The 25,957-nt window shown below is 43.4% G+C and overlaps 1 protein-coding gene across 4 annotated transcripts; it reads left to right on the plus strand.

Annotated features, from left to right (window-relative positions):
• Window positions 1–2,432: 2,432 nt before the first annotated feature.
• LOC124015452 (inactive phospholipase D5-like) lies at window positions 2,433–25,639 on the plus strand. 4 transcript variants are annotated; one of them, XM_046330645.1, is made up of 10 exons: window positions 2,433–2,561; window positions 18,561–18,697; window positions 18,976–19,159; window positions 19,420–19,528; window positions 20,485–20,612; window positions 21,284–21,481; window positions 23,202–23,353; window positions 23,685–23,850; window positions 24,175–24,265; window positions 24,501–25,639. In XM_046330645.1, the coding sequence occupies exons 1-10, from the start codon at window positions 2,439–2,441 to the stop codon at window positions 24,728–24,730; spliced, it is 1,518 nt and encodes a 505-aa protein (XP_046186601.1). In that variant the 5' UTR covers window positions 2,433–2,438; the 3' UTR covers window positions 24,731–25,639. The 4 variants fall into 4 exon arrangements, with proteins under 4 accessions (XP_046186601.1, XP_046186602.1, XP_046186604.1 ...); XM_046330646.1 differs by having other exon boundaries at window positions 24,178–24,265; XM_046330648.1 differs by lacking the exon at window positions 2,433–2,561 and adding an exon at window positions 11,656–12,077.
• Window positions 25,640–25,957: the final 318 nt, after the last annotated feature.

Here is a 25,957-nt window from a genome sequence, read left to right on the forward strand (position 1 = left end):
CATCAGGATATATAATAAACAGAGTAGCAGCAGCATAAATAATGAATGTATTTGAGTGTGCGTGAGTGTGTAGAGTCAGTATAAATGTGTGTGTAGAGTCAGTGTAAATGTGTGTGTATGTTATGAGTGTGTAGCATCAGTGTAAATGTGTGTGTATGTTATGAGTGTGTAGAGTCAGTATAAAAGTGTGTGTATGTTATGAGTGTGTAGAGTCAGTATAAATGTGTGTGTATGTTATGAGTGTGTAGAGTCAGTATAAATGTGTGTGTATGTTATGAGTGTGTAGAGTCAGTATAAATGTGTGTGTATGTTATGAGTGTGTAGAGTCAGTATAAATGTGTGTGTATGTTATGAGTGTGTAGAGTCAGTATAAATGTGTGTGTATGTTATGAGTGTGTAGAGTCAGTATTAATGTGTGTGTATGTTATGAGTGTGTAGAGTCAGTATAAATGTGTGTGTATGTTATGAGTGTGTAGAGTCAGTATAAATGTGTGTGTATGTTATGAGTGTGTAGAGTCAGTATAAATGTGTGTGTATGTTATGAGTGTGTAGAGTCAGTATAAATGTGTGTGTATGTTATGAGTGTGTAGAGTCAGTATAAATGTGTGTGTATGTTATGAGTGTGTAGAGTCAGTATTAATGTGTGTGTATGTTATGAGTGTGTTGGAGTGTCAGTGTGCATAGAGAGACTGGACTAGTTTTTAATTCGTTTTGACAAATGTGACGACTTTGGGACCTGGGCAGCACCTCAATACTTCTACATATCCGACGGATATTGGTTTATATAAAGTATAACGTTCAAATGGGTTTTCTATGATATTCCTGGACCTTTATGCTGCGTTCTGTTACTGACACACACTTCTCACAGTAGAATACTGTATCAAAGCCTTCGGTTCATCTTGCATAACATGGATATCAAAAAGTGAAGCTGTCAGTCGATGATGACTTGGCACTTGGTCTCCTCACATTGACTAGGCGAAGATGTACGACACCGAACAAGCTGGTCTGTGCAATAGGGGGCGTTTATATTTACATAGTCTATACTTTCCATCAATGAACTATTATTGCTTGTGGTCGACTGATGAAGGTTTGAGGAGGACAAAGAAAAAGAAACAAAAGTCCTGTGTCAGCAAGTCTGCCAAATGCAGACCTGGCTGTGGGGAAGGAGGAGGAATTAGTATGCTGTTCACTAAACACTGGAGGAAAAGTACGGGCATAAATATTGCAATTTCCATCCTGGGGTGGAGAGATGGAGGCTTGTGAGTAAGTACATTTTGACAGGCTATATAGGAACTACTGCCATAGGAGAATTCACCGATTAAGAATCAGGTTAGCTGTGCAGTATTGATGCAATGATGGCTGCATAATTTAGGTAATGAAACTAGAACAATCAGTGCAAAATCCATTCTGGTGGGGGAAAGGTTCTCTAGTCGTGACATAAATCCTTCAAGGGCCACTGAACACTTTCCCTTCTCTTAGCCTCAGTATTTACACAACCTCCATTCATTCAAGACTTACAGTATGTGGCCATATCGGCACTGTGAAACTGCATAATGACCTAAAAGGCGTACTGTATATACCGATGAAATGCAGTTGGAGGCAGAGGCAATATCACAGCAGTCTATATGTAGTCGAGGCAGTGTCAAATCAATACTTTATTAGCTAACCCACTAGTGTCCCACTCTGGTGCAGTGTAATACAACGATACACTCTGACATGAGCAGCATACTATATTTATCATACGATAAATACATTTCCTCACTGATGTAAGAACCTTTGTTTTAATTTCAATGTAGTGCACACACACACACACACACACACACACACACACACACACACACACACACACACACACACACACACACACACACACACACACACACACACACACACACACAGACAGACACACACACACACACACACACACACACACACACACACACACACACACACACACACACACACACACACACACACACGCCCACACGCGCACACACACACACATACAAACACACACACACACAGACACGCCCACGCGCGCACACACACACACAAAAACACACACAGACACGCTCACCCTCACTCACTCAGTGCCTTTAAGTGGGTCTGGCACTCTCCCACCTCATTCTGCTGCAGCACTCCCTGTTGAGCCCCACCTCCCACGAGGAACCAGCCCACCCACTGCCCAGACAGTTAGACCCACGCCAGACAGTGAGACAGCTAGTGAGAGAAGAGAACCTCGGTGGGTACGAAGAGCTATAGACAGTCACCCACTTACAGATCCACGGTGGTTCAGAAGGGCTTGGCTCACTCATTGACTAGCTATAGACTGACAGTGATAGAGTCTAGAGGAGGAAAGAGGCCAGAAGACTGTGTTGTGTTGTGTGCGTGCGTGCGTGCGTGCGTGCGTGTGCATCATGGCATCAGGAGGACATGGGATGAGGGGTAGAGGGGAACCTCTCCACGCACCCCACCTCTCTGACATCTACGCCAACAGTGCTGTCCAGCAGCAGGACTATTCTGCAACCATCTGGCTCCGCAGCAAAGAGAAGCTGGAACATGTGAGTACCCTGAACGCACACTTAAACACACCTTATACACACTGGGGGAAGTTGTTGGGGAGATTCCAGAGGAATGTACAGTAGTGTTGGTAGGGGTTAGAGGCTGAAGACAGGTTTGGCTGGGCTACTGGCTGAGAATGATTTGAGGGACAGTTGACTTCGATCTCTTGTCTAACCCAAGGATTCAATCCACTCAACTTGGATGAAATGTAATTGATTTGGGACAGGATATCCACAGGGAATACATTCAGATGAATGTAAGCTGATTGAAATATTCATGCAGGAACCAGTTTGCAAAGTGCCGTGACTATCAAAGAGATGGGGCCTAGTTCAGCTGTCCTCAAGTCAAAATGTGACACTATATAAAAATGTGAATAGTTTGTTTTTAAATGCCATACAATGGAGCGTTATAACAGCCTCTCCAACCTAAACTCAAGTGTTCCACTGCAGCATAATACTGTATCGTGTGTTGGAGGACGGCAGGATCTCTAGAATAGGACATCCACCATCAATATTCAATATATTAGCATTTCGCTACACTCGCATTAACATCTGCTAACCATGTGTATGTGACCGATACTATTTTATTTAAAGATGAGGAGGAGGCTACTGTAAAAAATAAAATAATAATAAGATTCAATAAAGTTGTTGGTGAGTTTGATGGGTCTATAGAAAAGTATTAAGAACTACTTGAGAGGGGATAGGACCCGAACGGGAAGGGATTAGAATATGAAATGGTATAACGGAGAGTAAGCTAGCATCGTCCATTCTCAGCCCATTCATTTGGAACGCCTGGAGCTTGTTATGCAGGTGAGTGAGGACCCAAAAGCGATATAACGGAAATAGAGTCTTTTAATGTCCAAACAGGGAAAACATAAATCCTCAATCATTACAGGGGAAGTCCAAACAGGGAAAACACAAATCCTCTAGTTAAACAGGAGAGTCCCCCTTCTAGTTGTTGAGGAGAGTTGCAGGGCTAGCGGCAACAGATTGCAGGTCCCTTCGGGTAGGCGCGGGCCGTAGAGGATAGAGACACCTGCTCACACGTAGTATCTGAAGACGAGGCAGAATACAACTGGACGGAACAAAAGCAAAGCAAACAGCAAACAAGAATCCGACCAGGACAGAAGCAGAAACAGAGAGAGAAATAGAGACTTAATCAGAGGGCAAAATAGGGGACAGGTGTGAAAGAGTAAACGAGGTCGTTTAGGAGAATGAGGAACAGCTGGGAGCAGGAACGGAACGATAGAGAGAGAGAGGAATAGAGAGAGAGAGAGAAACCTAATAAGACCAGCAGGGGGAAACGAAGAGAAGAGAAAGCACAGGGACAAGACATGACAATACAATACATGACAGAGCTAGCCACCGGAGGATTGCAGCCGAGGAAATGAGCTTCGCGGGCCTCCAATGAGAATTGATTACTTCCACTGTCCGCCTCACACACACTCAATGCCTGCTTTAAATAGTGCCGATCGAGCTCCAAACTTTGTTTTAACTTCATCTCTCTTTTCATTTGAAATGCCCACTGCCAAAACTCAAGCTAACTTAAGTGTTGGGTTTCTGCTTCGGTTTCTATTTTCTATGTTAGTGTTTAAGTTAAGGGAGTCATGTGTTTTTACCTTGCATTAGGGTTACACAGACTTAGGCTGAACTCCTCCGCCGTAGGCTAGAGATTTCCTCTCCCTCTAAGCCTGCCCTCTCGGAGGCAGTGAGCTTTTTAGCTGAAACTGAGTGTAAATATTTAATGGTTGGGGGTGGAACGGGACTGGGAGATCTGCCTGCTTTAAGTATACTGAGTACAGCAGACACCTGCCTTGACATCTCATGTCTTAAGGGAAGTGACAGATGTGCCACAATAGTAACTGTTATGTACTTGACCTGGGTTCAAATAATGATGTTTGTTTTAATATAGTTTCGGTGTTTGCTTGAGCCTGCCTGCAGTGCCAGATGGGAAGGGTTTACATTTTTAGGACTATTGTATTAGTTCAATTTAAGCTAGGCAAGCTCAATCAGACACAGGTCAAGTATTTGAAATGATTTCAAATAGTATTTGAACCCAGTTCTGGTGAGTGGAGACCTGCCCTGAAATCTCATGTCGGAACAGGGAGATATGCTACTCTAGTACTGTTATGTACAGTCTGTCCTCAGAAGCCCCGTGGTCTGTCTGTTACACTATACACTCTACTGTTCCTTTATGCAGCCCAGACCCAACTCAACCCCACACACTAATCCATTGGGCTGGTGTATGGATCACGCAGTGTGCATTACAATAAATGAATTATTGGGAAAGCCGAGCAGCTACAGAGTAAGATAGAGTTTCCAGCTATAGACAGAGACTTTGTGGACCAGCAGCTTCTACAGATGTAGGATCTACATTTGAGCCAGTTTGCTACAGCAGGAAAATAATCCTCCAGCATGTAAATGTTTTGTAGGGGTTGATACATTTGTCTTTAGGGGAAGTCTGACATTTTAAAGTGTAAATTACAAACTTTTACTACAAGCCTTGAATACATTACAAGTTAGCCTTTTTTGCTGCCCGGGAAAATTCTCAACAACAAAAGAGTGATCAAATTAAGATCCTGCATCTGTAATTCATCTATATTTTCAACCCACTTTAACTTCCTGTCAGTATTAAAACTTTGGTCATTCTTCACCGTCAGCTCAGTCCAGCTCCACTGTCTGCTCTCTCTCTCTCTCTCTCTCTCTCTCTCTCTCTCTCTCTCTCTCTCTCTCTCTCTCTCTCTCTCTCTCTCTCTCTCTCTCTCTCTCCCTCTCTCTTTCTCTCTCTCTCTCACTCACTCTCTCTCACTCTCTCCCTCTCTCTCTCTCTCTCACTCTCTCTCACTCTCTCTCTCTCTCTCTCTCTCTCTCTCTCTCTCTCTCTCTCTCTCTCTCTCTCTCTCTCTCTCTCTCTCTCTCTCTCTCTCTCTCTCTCTCTCTCTCTCTCACTCTCTCACTCTCTCTTTCTCTCTCTCTCTCTCTCTCTCTCTCTCTCTCTCTCTCTCTCTCTCTCTCTCTTTCTCTCTCTCTCTCGTGGGCACAACGCCAGTCTCCCATGGCACTGGTGCCCGACGGCCCACTCAGCACATCACAGACATTGACCCTCACCATGAAACCATGCTGACATGCGGACACACAAACACCTATTTCCTGTTCCTGTTCCTGTTTCGGAACGTGTGAATGAGTCATGGTATTATGTGTGAAGGTGAAAAACTGTGTACCTGGATCACCTTCACGACGGCGCCTGTACAAGTGAGTAAAGGGAATATATTATAGCATTCTTATGACAACAAATTCTGTTGTATTCCCTGTTGTCAAAAATGCACATTTCATCAATGACTTGTGATCCCTCCATCGTCATTCAAAACTGACCATATAGTACAAGACCCCTGCAGATGTAGGAACTTCATTTGATCACCCTTTTGTGGCTGAGAGCTTTTAAGACTATTGTATAAATTCCATTTAGCTAGGCAAGCTCCATCAGACACAGGTCAAGTATTTGAAATACTTAAACTCAAGTGTTCCACTACAGCATAATACTGTATCGTGTGTGGGAGGACGGCAGGATCTCTAGAATAGGACATCCACCATCAATATTCAATATATTACCTGTAAGCTAGCATCGTCCATTCTCAGCCCATTCATTTGGAATGCCTGGAGCTAGCCACCGGAGGATTGCAGCCGAGGTAATGTGCTTCGTAGCCTCCAATTAGAATGGATTACTTCCACTGTCCACCTCACACACACTCCATGCCTGCTTTAAATAGTGTCGATCGAGCTCCAAACTTTGTTGAACTTCTCTCTTTTAAGCAAAAAAAAAGTGAAATGCCAAACTTAAGTTTTTCTTTTCCTGCTGTAGCAAACTGGCTCAAATTGAGATCCTACATCTGTATCTCCCCATTCCACAGAGAAATCAGACTCCCACACACTGTAACCGCTGTAGCACAACAGACATGTCTCTCTGTGGTTGAGGGGAGCTCCACTGTATACAGTATGAGACCTCTGCAGTAGTAGCGTAGCATCTTGTACAGCTGAGGTAGTCTTAATCAGTCTCTAGTGTGGGTGAGCTGGGCCATAGACAGCGCATAGAAGATAATGACGTCCCTGTTGGAGAATTACAGTCTGAACAGGCTGCTCTGAACCAGTGCAATGAATCAGTGCTGGAATTGGATTGAAAAGGTTTGGCATGGGCCCTCAGATTCTCAAAATGTTCTACAGCTGCACCACTGAGAGGATCTTGACTGGCTGCATCACCTCTTGGTATTGCAACTGCACGGTATCCGACAGAGGGTTGTGGGCATGGCCCAGTACTTCACTGGGGCCGAACTCCCTTCCACCCAGGACCTCTATACCAGGCGGTGTCAGAGGAAGGTTCAAAAAATTGTCAAAGACGGCAGCCACCCAAGTCATAGACTACTCTCTCTGCTACTGCACCACAACGAGTAACCAAGCGTCAAGTCTGTGACCAAAAGATATCTGAACAGCTTCAACCCTCAAGCCATAAGACTGTTGAACAGCTAATCAACTGGCTACCCGGACTAGTTACATTGATCCCCTTTACTATTTATTTACCTTAATTGTTTTGCACTGACTCCCTTGACAGGCTCTATGCACACTCACTAGACTCTACCAACACACACACACACACACACACACACACACACACACACACACACACACACACACACACACACACACACACACACACACACACACACACACACACACACACAGGCTGTTGGTACTGTTTACTGTAACAACATCAATGCTGTAAGCCTGTCGACCATACAACGCATCCTCCAACGGCACCGAGTGACGATGAAACAACTTTACAAGGTGCCATTTGAGAGAAACTCTGACAGAGTCAAGAATATGCGACATGACTTTGTAGAGGTATGTATGCAACACTACTTCCAGTACTTCAGACATAAACTATTTACTCGTCTGTATATCATTTTGTCTGTTATAGAGAGTATTGGAGCTGGATGCCCATGTAATTCGCCATTAATTTATTTATGTGGATGAGGTTGGCTTCAACCTCACCAAAACCAGGCGCCGAGGAAGAAATGTAATAGGACAGAGGGCAATTACCAATGTCCCTGGACAGCGTAGGGGTAATATAACTATGTGCGCTGCCATCACTCAAAACGGGGTCCTCCATCACAATGCCACACTGGGTCCGTACAACACCGGCCATATGCTCACTTTTCTGGATGTAGTTTACACAATGCTTGTCCCTGATCCAGATCAGGAGCCTGCTGGATTTGTGGTTTTATGGGACAATGTTAGTTTTCACCGGGCTGTTCAGGTCCAAAACTGGTTTGCCACCCATCCACAATTTGTAGTTTTGTACCTACCCCCATATACACCTTTTCTAAATCCCATAGAGAAATTATTCTCAGCCTGGTGCTGGAAAGTGTATGATCGCCAACCCTATGCCCGCATGCCGCTTCTCCAGGCAATGGAGGACGCATGTGGGGACATAGAGGTTGCCTCTGTCCAAGGTTGGATACGCCATGCTAGGAGATACTTCCCTCGATGTTTGGCAAGAGAAAACGTACCTTGTGATGTGGACGAAGTATTGTGGCCAGACCCAGGCCGGAGAAGAGATGAAGCGTAGTTTAGCTGAGAAAACCACTGACCTAAATATGGTTTGAGAAAACACGCAGACATGTTAAAGTGTGACCTCCCGCCAATGATACTATGGTAGGGGTTTCTGGGCATCGACTATATCTAGAAACGTGTGTGTGTGTTCCACTATATCTAGAGACGTGTGTGTGTTCCAGCGTGTGCACCCACCTTTGGCAGCATTCTTCCTCTCGGGACACGACTCGACCCTTCCTGTCCACACCGTCCTGCTCTCTCTCTCTCTCTCTCTCTCTCTCTCTCTCTCTCTCTCTCTCTCTCTCTCTCGCTCTCTCTCCTCCAGTCAGAGGGTGACACCCAGAGGGCACCTCTCTCTCTGTCATAGAGCCCAGTGGGGTTCCTCATCACATTATCCCTCCAGCATGCTCTAATTCAGCATGAGAAACCAGCACATATCCTGTAACTACCATTATACACACTTCATTGGCAGTAGAGTAGAAGATACAATTCCTCACATTGTATTTAAACATGAGTCAAGCGCTGTTCTCATATTCTATGTCATTGAGGATGTAGCCTGGATTCCAGGCCTCCTCGTGTACCTTCCTATAACTGAGACTTTTGAGGATGCAGCTGTTTATACTTCAGGCTGGGTTAGTGTATATGAACATCCCTGAAGTGGCTGGTATAGTGTCAGTCTGATAAGTTTCTCCACTATATGGAGGAGATCTCAGACGCTTAGCAGAGATAGATGGGTCAAGATGGGGAGATGGATGTGAAGGTAGTTTTACTCAGACTCCCAAGGTTGTTTGAGGTAAATTGACTTCTCCACTCCGCACCAGCTCTCTCTCTCTCTCTCTCTCTCTCTCTCTCTCTCTCTCTCTCTCTCTCTCTCTCTCTCTCTCTCTCTCTCTCTCTCTCTCTCTCTCTCTCTCTCTCTCTCTCTCTCTCCCTATGGGCTCCAACCCCCTATGCCTCCTGCAGTAGGTAGCATATGCTCTTCAGTCTTCGCTAGTGTTAAACCATGCCAAGTTTCCCTGTGAATAAAAAAAGAGACAGAGGTGAGGAGAAAGATGGAAGTGGTTTAGTTTCATGCATGCTTGATTCTTCCTCACTTCCTCACTGCAGCCTTGAATGCACTTTTGTGCACTGCAGAGTGCAAGAGTGTTTTATCTTCCTCTGTAGACTAGAGCAGAAAGGGGACTGGGCTGGTGGAGAGATGGTATGGATGTTATGGCCTTAAGCGCAGTGATTGAATTTCAATTATTATGACGCAGGAAACTTGAATTGTAGGGTGTAGAAAACAAACATAATATTATGACATCATTTGATATGCTGTGTGTGTGTGTGTGTGTGTGTGTGTGTGTGTGTGTGTGTGTGTGTGTGTGTGTGTGTGTGTGTGTGTGTGTGTGTGTGTGTGTGTGTGTGTGTGTGTGTGTGTGTGTGTGTGTGTGTGTGTGTGTGTGTGTGTGTGTGTGTGTGTGTGTGTGTGTGTGTGTGTACACTGTATACCTATATCCATCACATGTTTATGTTGGGTGGATGGAGGTGCAGTTGAATCAATACCATAAACATTCTGTTAGTTCTGCAACTACTTTAGTTTGTGCCCTATACCCAGTGGGTATGTTTCTTCAGTTTGTGCCCTATACCCAGTGGGTATGTTTCTTTAGTTTGTGCCCTATACCCAGTGGGTATGTTTCTTTAGTTTCTGCCCTATACCCAGTGTGTATGTTTCTTTAGTTTGTGCCCTATACCCAGTGGGTATGTTTCTTTAGTTTCTGCCCTATACCCAGTGGGTATTTTTCTTTAGTTTGTGCCCTATACCCAGTGGGTATGTTTCTTTAGTTTCTGCCCTATACCCAGTGGGTATGTTTCTTTAGTTTGTGCCCTATACCCAGTGGGTATGTTTCCTTAGTTTCTGCCCTATACCCAGTGGGTATGTTTCTTTAGTTTCTGCCCTATACCCAGTGGGTATGTTTCTTTAGTTTCTGCCCTATACTCAGTGGGTATGTTTCTTAAGTTTCTGCCCAGTGGGTATGTTTCTTTAGTTTCTGCCCAGTGGGTATGTTTCTTTAGTTTGTGCCCTATACCCAGTGGGTATGTTTCTTTAGTTTGTGCCCTATAATCAGTGGGTATGTTTCTTTAGTTTGTGCCCTATACCCAGTGGGTATGTTTCTTTAGTTTCTGCCCAGTGGGTATGTTTCTTTAGTTTGTGCCCTATACCCAGTGGGTATGTTTCTTTAGTTTCTGCCCTATACCCAGTGGGTATGTTTCTTTAGTTTCTGCCCTATACCCAGTGGGTATGTTTCTTTAGTTTGTGCCCTATACCCAGTGGGTATGTTTCTTTAGTTTCTGCCCTATACCCAGTGGGTATGTTTCTTTAGTTTGCCCAGTGGGTATGTTTCTTTAGTTTGCCCTATACCCAGTGGGAGCCCTACCCAGTGGGTATGTTTCTTTAGTTTCTGCCCTATACCCAGTGGGTATGTTTCTTTAGTTTCTGCCCTATACCCAGTGGGTATGTTTCTTTAGTTTCTGCCCTCTACCCAGTGGTTATGTTTCTTAAGTTTCTGCCCAGTGGGTATGTTTCTTTAGTTTGTGCCCTATACCCAGTGGGTATGTTTCTTTAGTTTCTGCCCTATACTCAGTGGGTATGTTTCTTAAGTTTCTGCCCAGTGGGTATGTTTCTTTAGTTTCTGCCCTATACCCAGTGGGTATGTTTCTTAAATTTCTGCCCAGTGGGTATGTTTCTTTAGTTTCTGCCCAGTGGGTATGTTTCTTTAGTTTCTGCCCTATACCCAGTGGGTATGTTTCTTTATTTTCTGCCCTATACCCAGTGGGTATGTTTCTTTAGTTTCTGCCCTATACCCAGTGGGTATGTTTCTTTAGTTTGTGCCCTATACCCAGTGGGTATGTTTCTTTAGTTTGTGCCCTATACCCAGTGGGTATGTTTCTTTAGTTTCTGCCCTATACCCAGTGGGTATGTTTCTTTAGTTTGTGCCCTATACCCAGTGGGTATGTTTCTTTAGTTTCTGCCCTATACCCAGTGGGTATGTTTCTTTAGTTTCTGCCCTATACTCAGTGGGTATGTTTCTTAAGTTTCTGCCCAGTGGGTATGTTTCTTAAGTTTCTGCCCTATACCCAGTGGGTATGTTTCTTTAGTTTCTGCCCAGTGGGTATGTGGGTATGTACCCAGTGGGGATGTTTGGGGATTTCTCGTCCCTAGCAAGGTCCATTTGCTTTCTGCCGGTTGAGTTTTGCTTCACAGGGCAGGGAGGAAGGAATAAATTAAGGGAGAGAAGCGGGTTGGGAGGGAGGGAGGGAGGGAGGGAGGGAGGGAGGGAGGGAGGGAGGGAGGGAGGGAGGGAGGGAGGGAGGGAGGGAGGGAGGGAGGGAGGGAGGGAGGGAGGGAGGGAGGGGAGGGAGGGAGGGAGGGATGAGGCTCAGCTTGGAGAGAGCTTTCACATTGGATGTTTGGACTGAAGGGGTGGGCACAGTCCTGTTCCTACTCTATCTCTCCCTCTGCTTCTGTCAGTGTGGAGGGGAATAGAGAGAGCACACACACACATCCAAACACACACATCGAAAAACACACACTTTCACACTATCACCGTGGACAGACTAGAAGAACGCACAAAGGAAGAGCCAGAGAGGAAGTGGAGAAACCATGTCAGGGCTTACCGGGACAGACCTCGGACTACACCACGCATCACACACACTGTCGGGACCAGAGCAACAGCATCATGAGGACAAGGGGACACTGTGAGGACAGGGTCATAGTTATGGTTTACGAGGACAGGGTCATGGTTTACTAGGTCACTGAGACTGGATAATGTCTAATGTGATTAACCATTAGTTGACCGTTAGTTGACCAGGTGTGTGAAGTTTAAAGGACTCATGGCAGCACCAACTACACAGCCACAGGAGCCTATGAAGGTGAGTTTGAGATTTACCAATGATGTATTCGTTCATCACCTTCCTTTTTTATTCTTTAGAAGATTTATGTACATTATTATTCATTATATTGTACAGAATTGGGTGTTTAATGTCCTTACAGAACATACTGGCTCATTTCGGCTGAGTAACTTTTCTCGCTGAGATTTTAATGCTTGATCATAATGAGATTTGATTGGTTGATTATAATATCCAGAAGAGTAGGCTTTACTTGTAATTATTTGCATACAGATACAATTGGTCACCGAGAATAGTGTTTTTTAAATTATATAATTAAATACAATTTTGCTGTGGAATTAAAAATGATACCAGAAAATGTCATTCTGGGTTTATGCCGGGATAGTGTCTGGCTTGTATTTATTGCGGATGAATTTCCCCATGGGTATTAACACCAGCGAAACGTGGCGAGGTCCTTGACTCCGCTAAATTACGGAGGAGCGGTTCCCTCGTTCCCTTGGCGCGACAGACGAGTGCAAAGTGCATCCGGGCTGTTTCTCCTTCATTCCGCATGAGCGCCCGAGACAGACAGAGAGGAGAGTAGATGATGGCCCGGGTTTGAAATCGATATTTTTCTATGTGGACTGGCCATTCTCAACATGTTATAGCTGAGGAGTGACACTTTTTGTTTCACTAGCTGTCAAAAGTTGTATTGTTATTTCTGACTTCTTTGTTTTGCTTCACTGGCAAAAGTTTCATAGGTTGTGAATGATGGTAAATGTCTGACTACTTGAAGATTTAAAAAGCTGCTGGAAAAAGAGGGAAATTTGCACTGCTCCTTCACACAAAGGCACTGAACAAGCTGATAAGTGGCCAGAGAAGGATGGTGATGAAAATACTAAATCGAGCTGTCAGAAGTGTTATTGGTTGTAATGGTGGCAAATTATTGACTACATAGAATCTTAAAAAACTACAGTTGTGGAAGAAGGGTTGAGGGCAAAGCTCCCTCACCCAAAGACAGTAGACAAGCTGGCAGTGGCCAAGGGAGGATGTCGATTCAAATACAAAATGGGAGAAGAAAAGAGAGAAAGAGAATAGATAATGTGATGGTGACAGCCACACACAGCGCAACACTGATACAGGCGCCGTCAACAGTCGTGCCAAAGGGCCAAGCAACCGAGAGAATCAGATTGGCCCTCAATTAAAGCTACATACATCCAAACCACTGGGTGAAGAAAATGTTCATCTTTACTGTCCCCCAAGGGGATGTGTCTTCACAATACTGTTGTATAAAATAGATACTTACTCTCAGGGGCGCAACTTTCACTGGGGCATGTCCCCCCCCCCCCCCCCCCCCCCAAACATTCTGCGTTTGCATTTTTGTCCTCCCAGTTTTATCATTGGAATGTGATACAAAACGAGGCAGCGGCGTACTTTAGGACCATGCGGACGCCTCCGAGTAGGCTGTTTAGAGTGTTTATCGGATTGGGTTAAAAAAAAGATGATACAAAGTCAATTATAATAATGATGTCCCCCCCACTTCTGAAACCAAAGTTGCACCCCTTATACTATTAAACATATAATTTACATCTACTACATCTACTAACAGACAACAAAAGACCCCCAAAAGTAGCACACGGTCTCAATACAGCAAAGTAGCCGGTTTAAGGTTGAACAAAATCCTTTCAGCTTGGATGCGCCTGAACAATTCTGGCGGGCGTAGGGCAGCTGTTGAAAAGCCTTACATACCTAAGCCTCTGTTCTTTTACTTCAATAGAACAGTGTTTTCCTTCTTTCTTTCCTTTAAACATAGTTTTACTGTGAATCAAATTTGCCTTCATTTTGGTTTGGAAGTGTAAGGTTCTGTATTTATTTTCTTAGTCAACCTCGTGTTCTGTTTCGTTGTGTTCTTGAACGTAGCCCTGTTTCTTCGTGTTCTTGAACGTAGCCCTGTCTATAATTTTTGTTCATTGATTTCACCTGTGTTTGTTTCTCACCTGGTCTCATCAGCTCCTTATTTAGTTCAGTTCATTCTGTTTGTGCCTTTGTGAGGTATTATTGGTTCTGACTCTACTTGATATGCTCTCTGTGTGTGTGTGTGTGTGTGTGTGTGTGTGTGTGTGTGTGTGTGTGTGTGTGTGTGTGTGTGTGTGTGTGTGTGTGTGTGTGTGTGTGTGTGTGTGTGTGTGTGTGTGTGTGTGTGTGTGTGTGTGTGTGTGTGTGTGTGTGTGTGTGTGTGTGTGTGTGTCCATCACATGTTTATGGAGGTACAGTTGAATCAATACCGTAAACATTATGTTAGTTCTGATACTTTAGTTTGTGTGTGGGTATGTTTCTTTGTGTCTATATCCAGTGGGTATGTTTATGGAGTTTCTGCCCTATACCCAGTGGGTATGTTTCAGTTTCTAAACATGGGTATGTTAGTTCTGCAGATGTTTCTTTAGTTTGTGCCCTATACCCAGTGGGTATGTTTCTTAAGTTTTTAGTTTCTGCCCTATACCCAGTGGGTATATTTCTTTAGTTTCTGCCCTATAGTTTCTGCCCAGTGGGTATGTTTCTTTAGTTTCTGCCCAGTGGGTATGTTTCTTTAGTTTCTGCCCTATACCCAGTGGGTATGTTTCTTTAGTTTCTGCCCAGTGGGTATATTTCTTTAGTTTCTGCCCTATACCCAGTGGGTATGTTTCTTTAGTTTCTGCCCAGTGGGTATGTTTCTTTAGTTCCTGCCCTATACCCAGTGGGTATGTTTCTTAAGTTTCTGCCCAGTGGGTATGTTTCTTTAGTTTCTGCCCTATACCCAGTGGGTATGTTTCTTTAGTTTCTGCCCTATACCCAGTGGGTATGTTTCTTTAGTTTCTGCCCAGTGGGTATGTTTCTTTAGTTTGTGCCCTATACCCATTAGTTGACTGTTAGTTGACCAGGTGTGTGAAGTTTAAAGGACTCATGGCAGCACCAACTACACAGCCACAGGAGCCTATGAAGGTGAGTTTGAGATTTACCAATGATGTATTCGTTCATCACCTTCCTTTTTTATTCTTTAGAATGATTTATGTACATTATTATTCATTATATTGTACAGAATTGGGTGTTAATGTCCTTACAGAACATACTGGCTCATTTCGGCTGAGTAACTTTTCTCGCTGAGATTTTAATGCTTGATCATAATGAGATTTGATTGGTTGATTATAATATCCAGAAGAGTAGGCTTTACTTGTAATTATTTGCATACAGATACAATTGGTCACCGAGAATAGTGTTTTTTAAATTATATAATTAAATACAATTTTGCTGTGGAATTAAAAATGATACCAGAAAATGTCATTCTGGGTTTATGCCGGGATAGTGTCTGGCTTGTATTTATTGCGGATGAATTTCCCCATGGGTATTAACACCAGCGAAACGTGGCGAGGTCCTTGACTCCGCTAAATTACGGAGGAGCGGTTCCCTCGTTCCCTTGGCGCGACAGACGAGTGCAAAGTGCATCCGGGCTGTTTCTCCTTCGTTCCGCATGAGCGCCCGAGACAGACAGAGAGGAGAGTAGATGATGGCCCAGGTTTGAAATCGACTTGACAATATTTTTCTATGTGGACTGGCCATTCTCAACATGTTATAGCTGAGGAGTGACACTTTTTGTTTCACTAGCTGTCAAAAGTTGTATTGTTTTTTTCAGAAACTTTTTCTGAAGTTTCATAGGTTGTGAATGATGGTAAATGTCTGATTACTTGAAGTTTTAAAAATCTGCTGGAAAAAGGGGAAATTTGCACTGCTCCTTCACCCAAAGGCACTGAACAAGCTGACAAGGGACCAGAGAAGGATGGTGATGAAAATACTAAATTGAGCTGTCAGAAGTGTTATTGGTTGTAATGGTGGCAAATTCTTGACTACATAGAATCTTTTAAAAACTACATTTGTGGAAGAAGGGTTGAGGGCAAAGCTCCCTCACCCACAGCAGACAAGCTGGCAGGGGCCAAGGGAGGATGTTGATTCAAATACAAAATGGGAGAAGAAAAGAGAGAAAGAGAATAGATCATGTGACGGTGACAGCCACACACAGCGCAACACTGATACAGGCGCCATCAACAGTCGTGCCAAAGGGCCAAACAACCGAGAGAATCAGATTGTCCCTCAATTAAAGCTACATGCATCCAACCCACTGGGAGAAGAAAATATTCATCTTTACTGTCCCCCAAGGGGATGTGTCTTCACAATACTGTTGTATAAAATAGATACTTACACTCAGGGATGCAACTTTCACTGGGGCATGTCCCCCCCCCAACATTCTGCGTTTGCATTTTTGTCCTCCCAGTTTTATCATTGGAATGTGATACAAAACGAAACAGCGGCGTACTTTAGGACCATGCGGACGCCTCCGAGTAGGCTGTTTAGAGTGTTTATAGGATTGGGTTAAAAAACATCTACTACATCTACTAACAGACAACAAAAAGACCCCCAAAAGTAGCACACGGTCTCAATACAGCAAAGTAGCCGGTTTAAGGTTGAACAAAATCCTTTCAGCTTGGATGCGCCTGAACAATTCAGGCGGGCGTAGGGCAGCTGTTGAAAAGCCCTACATACCTAAGCCCCTGTTCTTTTACTTCAATAGAACGGTGTTTTCCTTCTTTCTTTCCTTTAAACATAGTTTTACTATGAATCAAATTTGCCTTCATTTTGGTTTGGAAGTGTAAGGTTCTGTATTTATTTTCTTAGTCAACCTTGTGTTCTGTTTCGTTGTGTTCTTGAACGTAGCCCTGTTTCTTCGTGTTCTTGAACATAGCCCTGTCTATAATTTTTGTTCATTGATTTCACCTGTGTTTGTTTCTCACCTGGTCTCATCAGCTCCTTATTTAGTTCAGTTCATTCTGTTTGTGCCTTTGTGAGGTATTGTTGGTTCTGACTCTACTAAGTGTGTTCCTAGCTCGTTTGTGAGAACAGTTATAGCATTCAGTCCTATTTTTGTTGCTCCTGCCTTTTTATGACCATTGCCTGCCTTTGACCACGATTCCTGCCTTCTACGAAGGCAAAATAAACACCTGCCGTGCTCTGTGCGGGAATCTACACCTTTTCTCCCTGAGTATTCATTACAGGAAGACTGTTCCACTTCACTTATCCCCTCAGTTTCTACTTAGCATAAAGTAGGATTTGAGAGGTATTGGCCGTATGTGTGTTGATCCCCAGGGAAAAGGAATCCATGGACCAAACGCACATTTCATCAATGACGTGTGATCCCTCCATCCTCATTCAAAACTAACCATATAGTACAAGACCCCTACAGATGTAGGATCTTCATTTGATCACCGTTTGTGGCTGAGAATTTTTAGGACTACTGTATAAGTTCCATTTAGCAAGGCAAGCTCCATCAGACACAGGTCAAGTATTTGAAATGATTTCAACTCAAGAGGAACCAATTTGCCAAGTGTCGTGATTATCAAAGAGATGGGGCTTAGTTCAACTGTCCTCAAGTCAAAATGTGACACTATATAAAAATGGTAATAGTTTGTTTTTAAATGCCATGCAATGGAGCGTTATAACAGCCTCTCCAACCTAAACTCAAGTGTTCCACTGCAGCATAATACTGTATCGTGTGTTGGAGGATGGCAGGATCTCTAGAAAGGACATCCACCATCAATATTCAATATATTACCATTAGACCGTAAGCTAGCATCGTCCATTCTCAGCCCATTCATTTGGAATGCCTGGAGCTAGCCACCGGAGGATTGCAGCCGAGGAAATGTGCTTCGCTGCCTCCAATGAGAGTTGATTACTTCCATTGTCCGGCTCAGACGCACTCAATGCCTGTTTTAAATATGGACCATACCTTTGTCACATCTGGTGTCTGACTGCACAGTCCAATGACGTTCTATTTGGGTTATTGATTCGTTAAATCCTGACTGCTATTCAAATGTATTGATGATTGATATACAAAATCTAATGAAGGATGATTTTCTTGTTGTAACACCTGAGACCTAATGGACTTGTCAATAGTTAATCTTGTCAGTTTTGCTTCTTGTCTGAGATTAGTCCTCGTCAGGAAAGAAGAGATTTGAGGTGCATTTAAATCCATTGAGGTTCCTTTCAAAAACGGTTCGTTGTCAGTTTTGCTCCCTTGGCTGCATTTCTATTAGTCATAATCTGGGATGTAAACAAATTACAAGGGGACAGATTGAGAGGTGCATTTATGGGTTGATGTGGATCATGTTCTTTAGGGCATACGTTTTAAATGATTTTACAATGGAAAACAAGTATTTGTGTTAGCTATTGGATACCTCCAGGGTCGTATTCACTAGGGCACACCATATCTAAGTATTTGCAACAGAAAACAAACATTACCCTTTCTCATTGGACAAGTCCAGGCTGTCCGTCCATGTTTCAGTCTGTTTGCTGCCTAATGAACACAACCCTGATTTGATGTGTTGTGTTTGTCTCTCTGTCTTTCGGTCCCGACAGAAGTCCACTTTAGTCATCCATATTTCATTCTATTTTCATCAGTTTGGTGTCTACTGATCATGATGTGTGTTCCTCCCTGTCTTCCAGTCTCAGCAGAAGTGCATAGCCATCTTTGCTCTGCTGTGCTGCTTCGCTGTGCTGGTGGCTCTCACCTTCTCCGCGGTAGACGTCTGGGGGGAGGACGAGGACGGAATCACAGAAGAGAACTGTAACAGACACTGTCGGTAAGAGGTACAGGAACTATAATAGAGGAACCCAGAACCAAATACTTGCGCTAGCTAAATGAAAGTCATTACAAAGGTCAAACAGTCAGCAGGGCTACCTATCTGTAACAAGTAAATCTACATGCCTACAACATTGTTAGAATTGACAGGAGTCAAAATCTTCCAAGGCCCTAAGATGCTATCATAAACATAGGTCTTAGATGTCTGCATCATCGATTTCAGAGATCTGAAATGATGTACATGATTTTTATGATTAAAACTGTATGCTTTCTCATCAGCATTGTCCTTGTGGAGAACATTCCGGAGGACCTCCCCCTTTCCGTAGATGGTACAACCCACGTGCCCCTCTCCACAGGCCTCAACAGCCTGTTGGACCAGGCCAAGCACTCAGTGGAGGTGGTATCTCCCGTCTGGAACCTCAACTCATGGGATCAAGGGACATGGCCCAACTCTGGCAAACAGGTATCTTGTAACAATAATGCCACTTCTTCATCTTCATCTTATTCTACTTCTTCATCATAATATATCGCAAACTATAAAACTATAAACCGTTCTACAAATGTTCTACTTTGGCCAAGTGCTATTCCATTATATCAGCATTGCGCCCAGAAGCAGAAATTGATACTAAGCCACACAAAACCTGCAACAGTCTTTGGATAAGGACATTCACAGAGCAGAGGGAATAATAACAGTCATACGGTACATATCCTTTTATGTTTCAGGGCCAGCTTCTGTTCCAGAGACTGCTCAACCTCAAGACTCGGGAGGTTAAATTGAAGATTGCCAGCAGTCTCACAGACTCTGCTGAACTGCAGAAACTAACAGAGCATGGTAAGTGACACTTCCTTCATATCACTCCACATAATATATAAAAACAGCAATGTATTATTCATTGATGGCCTATAGTACTGTGTGTGCCCAATTATGCATACAGATGTAAGAACTTAATTGAATAACTATTTTGTTGTTGAGAATTTTCCTGCAGAGCAGAAATGCAAAGTTGTAATGCATTTGAGTTTTTAAAAGGCTTCTAAAATTGATCATTTCCACATTGAAAATTCAGACTTGATTTGCCCTAACAAAAAAATATCAACCCCTACAAAAATGTCCATTAATTATAATCCACATAATAATTCAAATTTCCTCTTGCTGCAGGATTATTTTCCTGCTGTAGCAAACATCCTCATCTGTAGGCTACAGTGTCTCATATTTATCTTAAGGAAAGCAGATACAGCACTTTATATAACATTTTGTCATGCCCGTGGTATAGTGTCTGATATACTACCGCTGTCAGCCAATCAGCATTTAGGGCTCGAACCCCCCAGTTTATACAACATTTTATACAACATCCATCACAGTATGAGCTCCACTCTCACTCCTTGAGCTCTCCGGCAAACTTGAGTCCACAAGGTCAAACAACATGAATGTGCAAATGGATCCAACTTAACTGCTTCCTTGTCAAATTGCCTCCTGCCTCCAAGGCTGCCTGTACGTCTTTCTGTCAGCCACAGGCCACATTGGCCTTTCTTCTCGAATGTGGCCGTGATTTAAGGGGCCAATAGAAACAGGGCTTTAGAAGCCTAAATGTTTGTCTGGAGGTTGTGCCCTTCAGCAAGGCACTTTACTGCTCCCTTCTAAACTGCTCCTGGGGTTCTACACTGAGGCCGTCCCTGTGCTTCCAATCCCTTGAAGTTGGGCTGATTAAGCAAAAAAGACCCATTTCCATTCTCTCCAAGAAAATGGACAATAAAGTATTCTTCTTCCCTGACTTCATTTTCCCCCTGCAGGTGCAGAGGTTCGCTTTGTGAATATGTCAGCTCTGACCAGAGGCGGACTGCACTCCAATTTCTGGGTTGTTGATAGGAAGCATGTGTTCATTGGCAGTGCCAGCATGGACTGGCGATCACTGTCCAAGGTACCAGTTCTAGACTAGGGTTTCCCAAACTCGGTCCTGGGTCCCCCCTGGGTGCATGTTTTGGTTTTTACCCTAGCACAACACAGCTGATTCAAATAGCCAACTCATCATCAACCTTGATTATTTGAATCAGCTGTGTGGTGTTAGGGCAAATACCAAAACGTGCACCCAGGGTGGGCCCCAGGACAGGGTTTGGCAAACCCTGATCTAGTCCATTAGTGATTAGAGAAGTGATTACCTGGCACTTTCATGCCGTAATGCCAGCTGGTGGTAGAACTCCCATTGAATGTAATTAACATATTGGCCAATGAGGAGTCCACACACACACACACACACACACACACACACACACACAGACAGTGCAAGACAACAGAAATCTACACACTCTAGCAAAAATGTCAGCAGAGAACAGAAGTTTCTCAAGGTCCTGTACATGCAATAATGAGCTGTCAGCAGTCTTTGTCAGCTGAAATAAACAGGTATATACTCCACAAACACTGAAACAAACAATGTGTTCATCAGACAAGTATTCACTTATAGTGCATATAACTAGTCTGTTTGAGGAGTCTCTCAGCCGCCTAGTCAACACACTCATTCTCTCTTTAATAACCAGACTGTCAACCACATTGCCTCCTCCTCTCCCTCCGTCTCTTCCCTGCATCTCTCCACAGAGGAAGGAGTTGGGGGTGGTGGTTTATAACTGCAGCTGTCTGGCTATAGACCTCCATAGGGTCTTCTCCTTTTACTGGCAGCTCCAGTACAGAGACTACATCCCTTCTATCTGGTCTAAGAGAGTCACGGCCCTCTACGGCAAGGACAGCCCCGTAACGCTGTACCTCAATGATACAGAGGTTACCGCTTATGTGTCGGTGAGGATTCTTTGTTATGTACTGTGTATTACATAGAGCAGATTAGGGGAGGCTGGTGGAGGGAGGAATCGGAGGACGGGCTGCGTTCCATTTCTTCCATCCCAGGCATTACAATGAGCCTGTCCTCCGATGTATAATGACACCAGCCACCACTGGTCTACAAACTATAACATTGTCTTGCTCTAGGAGTTTTGTAGTTATGTTTTTCACTCTTGTTGAAATGGAGTAGAATAACCCTTACTAGCCCTAATCCTAATTTACCCTAACCATAGCCCTAACTAACCCTAACCAACCCTAACCAATCCTAACGTACCCGGATGCTAAATAATCCTAATTTACCCTAACCCTAACCAACCCTAACTAACCCTAACCCTAACTAACTTTAAATAACCCTAACTAAGCCTAAATAACCCTAACTAACCCTAACCCTAACTAACTTTAAATAACCCTAACTAAACCTAAATAACCCTAACTCTAACCCTAACCCTAATTAACTCTAACCCTAACCCTAACTAAGCCTAAATAACCCTAACTAACCCTAACCCTAACTAACTTTAAATAACCCTAACTAAGCCTAAATAACCCTAACCCTAACCCTAACCAACCCTAACCCTAACCCTAACCCTAACCAACCCTAACCAATCCTAACGTACCCGGATGCTAAATAATCCTAATTTACCCTAACCCTAACCAACCCTAACTAACCCTAACCCTAACTAACTTTAAATAACCCTAACTAAGCCTAAATAACCCTAACTAACTCTAACCCTAACCCTAACTAACTCTAACCCTAACCCTAACTAACTCTAACCCTAACCCTAACTAACTTTAAATAACCCTAACTAAGCCTAAATAACCCTAACTAACTCTAACCCTAACTAACTCTAACCCTAACTAACCCTAACCCTAACTAACCCTAACCCTAACTAACCCTAACCCTAACCATAACTACCCCTAAGCAGTTTTACTAGACATATTATTACTTGACCATGCAGCTGATATTTACAAAATGTTCTTGTACCCTAGAATGTCCTGAACTAGATGGACAAAATCTTTACAAAACATGATGACACCCATAACAGATTGCTTTATCAATTATTAAACCGACACCCATCTGGGTGATTAATCATGTAAATGTTACGCAGAGAAACAAATGAAACGTCTCCGTTTGACGCGCCAGCGTCTAATTTGACAGTAATGAATCTCTCCACCCCCCCCCCAGGGATGATGTGTTGATCAGCTACAGAGAACACATTCATCATCATAACAGGAAGTAATGATGGTATGGCGTCCTACTGTGATGCTGCTGTTGGCAAAACCTTGCCCTCCTCCTCTGCCTCCGCTCCCCTCAGCTCACTTCTGACAATGACGCATGTTGGGGTTATGTCCGTCCTCGTTTCGCCCGCTACTCCACCCCCCCGCCTTCCCCTACGTCTCAGACTATATTAAATATTGAGACTGCTTAAAATGTAGGAAATGGGAAATTGGAAAATAACCTTTGTTTTGAAAGTGTGAAATATAGGCTAAAAGGGGGCTTTGGCTGTCACATAGTTGGCAGTAATAAAGTGAAGCCATTAAAATGCTGAAGCTCTACTTATTGAAATAGTTGACCGTCTTTAATATAACCTGCAATCAAAACAAGTAAAATTGAATCATTTGAATGTGTGTTCTCATCTTAATTATGATTCCTTTCTTGGTTCCTCCTTCCTTCCCTCCTCAGACCTCTCCTGACCTCTTCTGTCCTAAGGATCGGGCCAAGGACATAGATGTCATACAGCATGTGATGCAGGAGGCCAAGTTGTTCATCTACATCTCTGTCACAGACTACCTTCCCCTACTCACCAGAAGGTCTGGAGGGCCTTTAGTTTCAAGGTGATGCTTCCCAATATCCGATAATGAGCCTATTCATCTTTTCACAATGAGCTCATTATAGTTGGACCAATGACATAATATATGTCATACAAGCTGTAGCTATACCTTCTGCAATCTGCAATCTGAGTGCAGCCGTAGTTTGCATCAGTGCCTTGATTTCTGAATTTGAGAGCCCAAACCCTCCGCTTTGTAGCAAACCAAGTGGCAGGGGTGCCATTGGCTGAAACACACATGAAGGATTGTGGCTCAAAGTGTTCTTCTAACACCCAGTGGTCCTCTGCTGTGCATCTGTGACATTTCCTGTGACTTTGTGACCCTTCCATCGACACAGATACTGGTCTCCTATCGATGAGATGATACGTGAGGCTGTGGTCCTGCGAGGGGTCAAAGTTCGCATGCTCATTAGTTTCTGGAAGCAGACCCACCCGCTCACCTTCAACTTCATTATGTCCCTCGAGTCACTGTGCATGGAGCTGACCAACTGCTCCCTAGAAGTGGTGAGTGAATGAAAAGAAAGACTGTGAAAGGCCTATTAAAGAGATGTACTGTATATTACACTCAGAAATACCATGTACTGTAGCTGGTTTTACACAATCAAGGGTGTGGGTGACTTCACCTCGACATTAAAGTACTTTTGACTACTTCTAAAAACATTGATGTTGGACTGTACTATTCCTTTCAGGATAAAGTGGCTCAGGAATTCAGGTGTATGATGGCTCATTGAGTGTTAAAGCAACTTGAAGCCGTACAGTGCACTAGCATTGCCTCTATTACGGTAGATATCAATTTGGTTTTATGACTTTAATCTTCTATTCCTGCAGAAGTTTTTTAGCAGGAGGGAGCAGATGGCTAATAGTCAACCAGGAGTCAACCACAATAAGTACATGGTGACCGACAGTGCTGTGTACATAGGTCAGTGATCCAGATCCAGTCACTGGGAATCTACTGTATCATTGATTATACAATTATTTATACAGAGAAGACATATTATCCTTTACTCTTAACCCCCACACACACACACACACATTTTGGAGATTAGCAAAGGGTCAACCACAATTCAGCACTCCCTAGAGCTAGTTTGGAATGCAGTACCTTGCTCAGGGCACAACGGTATGATATCTGATGTGCGTTGCCACTATTTCCTCAGGTAATCACGACTGGGTGGGGAGTGAGTTTGTCTATAACGCTGGGACCGGACTCGTCATCAAACCAACACAAACTCTCAAGGAGAGGGGCGCCACAATCCTGGAACAGGTGAAGGCTGTATTCGAGAGAGACTGGCATTCGCACTACGCTAAAACCCTACAGGCCAGTAACAGGACTCCAGAGGGTAGCAAATACAGCAACCTCCACAACAACCAGAGGGCCAGAGTCTGACGGATAACAAGGAGGGCAAAGAGACCTGGAATGAGTCTAACGACCCCTATTAATAAACTATCAGCACAACTTTCCCTTTAACTTGTCATGAAACAAGGGTGTATTCACTAGGAAGTAAACGGACGCAAACTGGCCCGAAAGGGGGTGGGGCCGAGTTAAAATTGTCCAATATGAAACTCTCGTTTTCGTAGCAAAAATGTTTCTGTTGCAAAATGTTTTGCTGCGGTTTGCTGTGGTGCGTACTAATGAATGCACCCCATGTTTGATGACGGCCAAATATGGATTACCCCGAAGATGCACAAATCTGGTTATGTGGACCATTATATGCACTGTTATACGCATGAGCGGCATGGAGGTCGAACATAAACAACTATTCTAATGGTGTCATTTCTTTCAGGACAAGCTACATTTACACACACTGAAGTATATATGCATTTTGTATTGTCTGATTATGCATTCAGTTTGACAAGAATACCTCAGTATTTTAACCTTTTCTATTAATAATCTATATAACCACTAAAAAAAATCATAGTAAACATAAAATGCTTTGCCTTAATTATATTTCACATACTTACATGGAGACGACCTCTCTTTCTAGACTTATTGTCGTTTAAACAAATGACAATATAACTGGTAGGATGTTACCTGTGTGCAATTGCATGGCATGCCTTTTGGGGGAACTGCCCCCCCTTCCTTCTCAGTACACACACACGCTCAAGGACAAGAGGCTAATTTAACCTAGAACAGAATAATATCATTATACAGAAGCCAGTAGGCCTATGTAAGTAGGAATGATTCATTAACATACATGGAATGTACACTATATTTATGATACAGTTTCGCCTTGTTGGTCCATAATATAATGTGAACTTGTTTTATACTTGACTGTAATAAAAACGATACCTCGTCCTTATTTCCACTGTTCTGAAACAATTCCAACTGTAAGTAGCAGAAAAACAAAGGATATAATGGCCACCACTTCGGCCTAGTAAATGGGAGAAGTGTAGGAAAATGTATCATGGGGCTTACTTTTCCCATCAGGGCTGTTATTCCCATCAGGGCTGTATTTTTTATTTTTTTTTAAATGGGGGGGGGTGACGACGACGAGAGTTAACTTCATGCCTAAAATCTATGTTTTATAATGCTATTCTACACATTTTGTCATGAGACTATGAGAACGTGTTGCCGTTTTAAAGTAAATTGCCTACTATTTACACATTTTGCCAT

Source organism: Oncorhynchus gorbuscha, linkage group LG26 (genome assembly GCF_021184085.1).
Source record: "Oncorhynchus gorbuscha isolate QuinsamMale2020 ecotype Even-year linkage group LG26, OgorEven_v1.0, whole genome shotgun sequence".
Classification (NCBI taxonomy): Eukaryota; Metazoa; Chordata; class Actinopteri; order Salmoniformes; family Salmonidae; genus Oncorhynchus; species Oncorhynchus gorbuscha.